The following is a 5,369-nucleotide window of genomic DNA, read 5'->3' as shown; positions in this document are numbered from 1 at the left end:
AAATATCCTAGCTAAGCCAAATGAACACACACATGCATACACAAAGAAAACTCATCAAAGATTGCCTATTCATTATGGGATGTAGAACACCATTGTTAGAATGTCTATTCTTTAAAAGAAATTGTAAGTTATCTTATAATCAACTCTGGATTTCCATTTTCTATTGAGAATGGCAGGATTAGGAGATGAGATGACCATTAGGAAAACTTTTATTCACAACAAAAAAAGAAATACGTACAACAAAAAAAAGAAGAGTGTAGATAGAACAATGATTTTTTAAAACATAAAAACCACAAGAAGGATCGTTGAAGACGTGAACCATTTTTCAACTCTGTAAAAGCGTCTTTCTTTTCCAAACAAACCGAATTCTAAACCACATTCATGAATCAAAAAAGAGGCCATCCAAAAAATGGGCAAGATTCTCTATCTTCATACTACAAGAGCAGAAGCCAACTATATTGTTCCTCCTCCTCTCTTAATTAACTCCATCAAAGAAATCCAAAGCTAGCTTCTGATACAAAATGTATTGTCTATGAATTCATGCTTGTAGCGTGCTTAATGATCTTTTATCACATTGCTAGTGTCGAGTTTATCGACCTAAACATTGCACTAGGATTGCTCAACACATTGGCCACATACTCTTTCCTGTAAATTCAACCAAAAGCCTGTTAATAGTTAGAGACATTGCAACACCGTCAACAACAGATTATGATGATGCAAAACCAACAATTCACTATATACATGCGTATACGAAAGATAAATTCTTTGTGAAGGAAAACCAAATTATGCAAATATTTAAAGTAGATATATCATGATAATGCAAGACTACCTACTCATGGGTGTGGATTGTCTTGTCTTTGTAAAGACATGTTATTGAAAAAAAAAAGAGAGGAATACTAGCTGGAGATAAGTCTCACTTAATCTAAAAATGTTTTTTTTTTCCAAATAGAGGAAGGAATGAATACTAGTTATTGGAGATAAGCTTCACTTCATCTAAAGTCTGTGTGAAAAGTTCAAGGAGGTGAGTGATAGTAACAAGAAGAATACAGACAGATTATAACAAGCTCCTGAACCGATTAGAGTGTTACCAAGACATTCGCTTCATAGTACATAAAAATGATAGCCTATCACTCCTCCTACAAAGAGAGAAAGAGAGGATGATAAATTTACCTCGACTCTATCTCATCTCCATCAGGTTTAAGAAGATCGATCCTCGTGGGAACCTCTGTGTATAGAAGAACTGCATGCGTTGGTAAGGTAATTGGTAGATTAAGAATAATGAAACCGAAATAATAGTGAGGGAATATGATCAAGGAGTGTGTGCAAAGATCAAGGATTGGTTGATCCTAGTATTTACGCGCCGCGAGTCAAAAAGATAATCATATGTACCTTAATGTAGTCTTCGGTGTCGAGCGTGAATCGATGGTACATTCCCGGCGGCAAGGTAATCATATCTCCCTTTTTGACAGTAAACCTTATCCAGCTGTTATCGTAATCTCTTATGTCCCAATAACCTACGTAGAAAGGCTAGATATGATTAGCTTTAGCTTAGCTGCACTTCCTAGTTATAAGTGCAATGCTACACATACCAGGTTATATATATATATATATATATATATATATATATATATAACATTACACAAAAACAAGCCTAGGTTTTTAGTTTGCATATTGAAGCCTAATTTGAATATCTGCTCGACGATGGTGCCGATGGCTTCTCTACCCTCCTCCTCGCGTTTTCTTGCTTTCAAGTCTTCTTTCCGGAACATCATCATGCCCAAATTTGTTTCGCCCAAATCCTCGCACACGCACACTTCGTCTTCTCATGCTAATGATGCTCGTTGTTGCGTTCCGCATGAGAGAGCAAGACGGAGACCCTACCTTCGTAGCTCTACCCTTGTAGCATATCGTTCCCTTTCCAAGACTTTGGAGGAGGAGGAGGAGCAAGCTATCAGCAAGTCATGCAATGTTGAAATACATTTTCGCTGCCTGAGGTGTGAGTGCAGAGTCACCACAAATCATACGTTGATGGGATGTGTGACCACACCACCATGATCATGACATAGGTAGGCGCTGGTGGTAGATAAAGTTCCGTGAGTTGCCCACTGCAGCACAGCACAGTGGAGGAGGGCGACGTATATATGCAAGAAGATGAACGTCGTTGACAGCTACTTGACCGGAATTTGGGTTGCTTGGGAGCCAATAGGGTTGACGTTGGTCGGCGCGTCGTACATGTAGGAAGGGGTAATTCATAATTATGCAATATCATCGAAGATTTTCATGACCAAATAAAGTGACTGATTTGATTTACCACGGCCTTCAAGGATAAGTCGGCTTTCTTCATAGGGATGCAGATGTTCCTGAAAGAAGTGTTCAGTCTTCTGCTCAAAGTTGTCCATAACGCCAGGTGCTACAGTTATCGTCTCCTGCATCATGGTAGTAATAATCATATCACATATGCATGCATGCAGTAGTAGTAGTAGTAGTAGTAGTCGTCACCTTCATTTGCATTAGTAAGCTGCACTAGTACTGCGTTTTTATAATGCCATATCATAGGAATCAAATACCAAACGATTAATTATTGCTAGCTGCAATAACAAGCTGATTACCCAATAAACGTAGCCATGGTCGCCTTTTACTCTCTCGAGCGTAGGGTCTCTCTCCCAGTTGCAGTCAACATCTATTTTCCAATGTAAGACGCCGAGTTCTACACGAAAATTAAATTAACAAAGAGTAAAACCTCCCTTAGGCCTTGAGCATCATGACGCAATCTTTAACGCAGCAAACAAGCTGACTGTTAAGCTTACTGTGCGTTGAGTTGATAACGAAAAGAGTTAAACTTGACGAAACATGTCACCTTTCAAGTGTTCCTCTGATACTGGGCGATTAGGCACGTATTTGTGAGGAAGCCTGCGGTCATCATCTGCGGGATTGTAAACCCAAGCCTCCATAGCTTCTTCTAATTAGCTATCCTGCGAGAAAGCAAGCTGCCTAAGGACGTTAGTCTTGTGATACCAGGAAGCTAAGCTGGTACAAAAACCTCAGTATAAAAAGGTAACCCCCCAAAAAAAAAACTACAAGTAATTGATGAAAAAAGCAACGCCATGTACACAGACAAGGAATTAAACGCTTCGCCGCTCATAAGAAACGCAATGTTGTCTTGCGCCTGCTCCCCACAAAACTCTTATATAGAGAGGTGTGAGCCATATTATATTAATTTCTTTCATTTTGTGAGAACGATGCGCTCTAGTTTGACGAAGGCCGCAAGTGTGAGCATAATTTCATTTTGTGTGAAATATAAACAATAAATAGATCACATTTAGATTCGAGGGTTAAATATAAACAATACTAAGATCACATTTAATTTTGTGTAAAATATACACAAAATAATAAGAACACATTTAGATTCGAGGAGGCGAACACCACAGCTTTGCTTTGCCTGCTGCCACAATGCAAAAATTACACTGGACACAAGGTAAGATATTAGCAAGCCCTTGCACCTCCAATATCCCACTCCACATCATCTTATGGCCCTAAACTAAGCGGGCACACAACCATCCTTGGGCTTCTCTGCGCTTACTTAAGCCCTATTCTAAGGTGAGAGTCTAAACAACATCCAACCACTACAAGAGATCACCCTAATACCGTAATACCGTCGTATATACCGAAGATTTAGATTTGGTTTTTTTGCCTAAAACTACCCACACTGATCATTATCACTGTCGGTATTGAATCGTCAATAATATTTATCGCTCAACCGTTGTCTTTATAAACTAGTATACTGATGCTACCTACTGTGATTGGTATATGCATCGGGCATCGATGTTTTTACTGACGTAAATATCGATGCAAATATCAATGTTTATTTCGACATAAATACCGACACTGGTATAAATCTTTTTTTTGGGTGAAATGAGACAGATTCAAGTAGTTTGTCCCAACCTGTCTCGTTGTGCCCATACTACCTAGCTAGTAACTTTAAATATAAACACATTAAAAACAAAGATGTAGAAAAGATAATCAAATTTATGCATATTTATGTGTGGAATTCGGAAAACTAAAAAGTGCACAGATATTCATATTCAAGATGCGATAACTCATCATTGACATTAAGAAACCTCACAAGAAGTATAAAACTCCAAATACGGTATTAGAAAATCTTGATACTTTGGAAATTTTGCAAGTTGTCTTGCAAACAAAAAAAAATAGTGGATCTAGCGCTCTTAAAAAAATTACGAACATAGCTCTTACAAAGAACATTTGAAAGTTGTCTTACAAAAAAAAAGAAACTAAGAGGCCCATGTAAGAGCTACTAGTCGTGATCACATCAATGCATCTTTCCACTTCTCGTGGCTTCGACTTGCTAAATATGCTAAATACTCTTCCTTCAATGGGCATGGTTATACTAAAGAAGAGTATGATTTCACGTGGTGTCACGGAACTACATCCTTGTTTGACAAGATGGAGCGAGAAAGGCAAGAGCTCAATTGGGCCCATATTGTCAACTATGTAAGTATATAATATCGTCAAACATTAAACTTTTTAGTTTTCTAAATTTCACACATAAATTATGTGTATCATTTATCTTTCTGTACTTTATCTTTTTTATGTTACATTGTCATGATAAAACTTATGGTTCTATTCCTCAATGTAGGGAGTATCTTGCAAAAAGAAAGAGATGAAGACTTACAAAGTATGTACAAAAGTGATTGATGCCACCAACACAAAGGTGAGAAGTACCTGAACCTTTGAGGCGTACTTTATGAGCATCTCATTGTAATTGCTTGTACTTATTGGGGGTGTTACAAACCTCCACCTTAGCTTTCCTTCGGTCTTTGATGTTGAGATACATGGGCTTACTCTTTCTTTTATTTAAATTTACATCTCACACCTCAAACCTTCAATGGCTCATTAGATCTCTCATTCTCTTGAGCATGTAATTATTTGTTGAATTGCTGGAAGAGATTTGAGACTAGGAACCCTCTATGAAGCTACTCAAGAATGCAATTCTTTTATTCTTCTGGTTGGTCATGCCACTTCACGAGGATGTCATGGCTAAACTGCACACTACAGAGGTGAGTGTCAATACCCTACCACCTGGCTTATCCTCAATGATGGACCTATCATCATAGCATCTATAAGAGTATAGGGACCCTGATGCTATAGAGCAGGGAGTAAAGGGAGTGCGAGAAAAAGGAGTGTCTACCCAAGTGAAGTCTAGAGGGATGCCACGAGTGGCTCTAGGAATGAAACCCAAAGTTATTGTAGAAGTGACACCCTGATAAGTATATGGAGTAGTCTTAACAAAATGTGTAGGAGGATGATGTGGTGTAGTAGTAGCATCACTACCACCTCCACATAACAAAATG

General features: G+C 38.3%; 1 protein-coding gene across 1 annotated transcript; it reads right to left on the bottom strand.

Moving 5' to 3' along the window:
- Positions 1–569: 569 nt before the first annotated feature.
- LOC147630920 (uncharacterized) lies at positions 570–2,951 on the bottom strand. The gene is made up of 6 exons (XM_086808984.1): positions 2,858–2,951; positions 2,610–2,707; positions 2,312–2,426; positions 1,390–1,514; positions 1,171–1,244; positions 570–645 (listed from the first exon to the last, which is right to left on the bottom strand). The coding sequence occupies exons 1-6, from the start codon at positions 2,949–2,951 to the stop codon at positions 570–572; spliced, it is 582 nt and encodes a 193-aa protein (XP_086665110.1).
- Positions 2,952–5,369: the final 2,418 nt, after the last annotated feature.

Source organism: Cibotium barometz, chromosome 15 (genome assembly GCF_041138505.1).
Source record: "Cibotium barometz isolate CiBa-2024 chromosome 15, ASM4113850v1, whole genome shotgun sequence".
Classification (NCBI taxonomy): Eukaryota; Viridiplantae; Streptophyta; class Polypodiopsida; order Cyatheales; family Cibotiaceae; genus Cibotium; species Cibotium barometz.
Note: the sequence above shows the minus strand (reverse complement) of the source record. Positions and strands in the feature narration are given on the sequence as shown.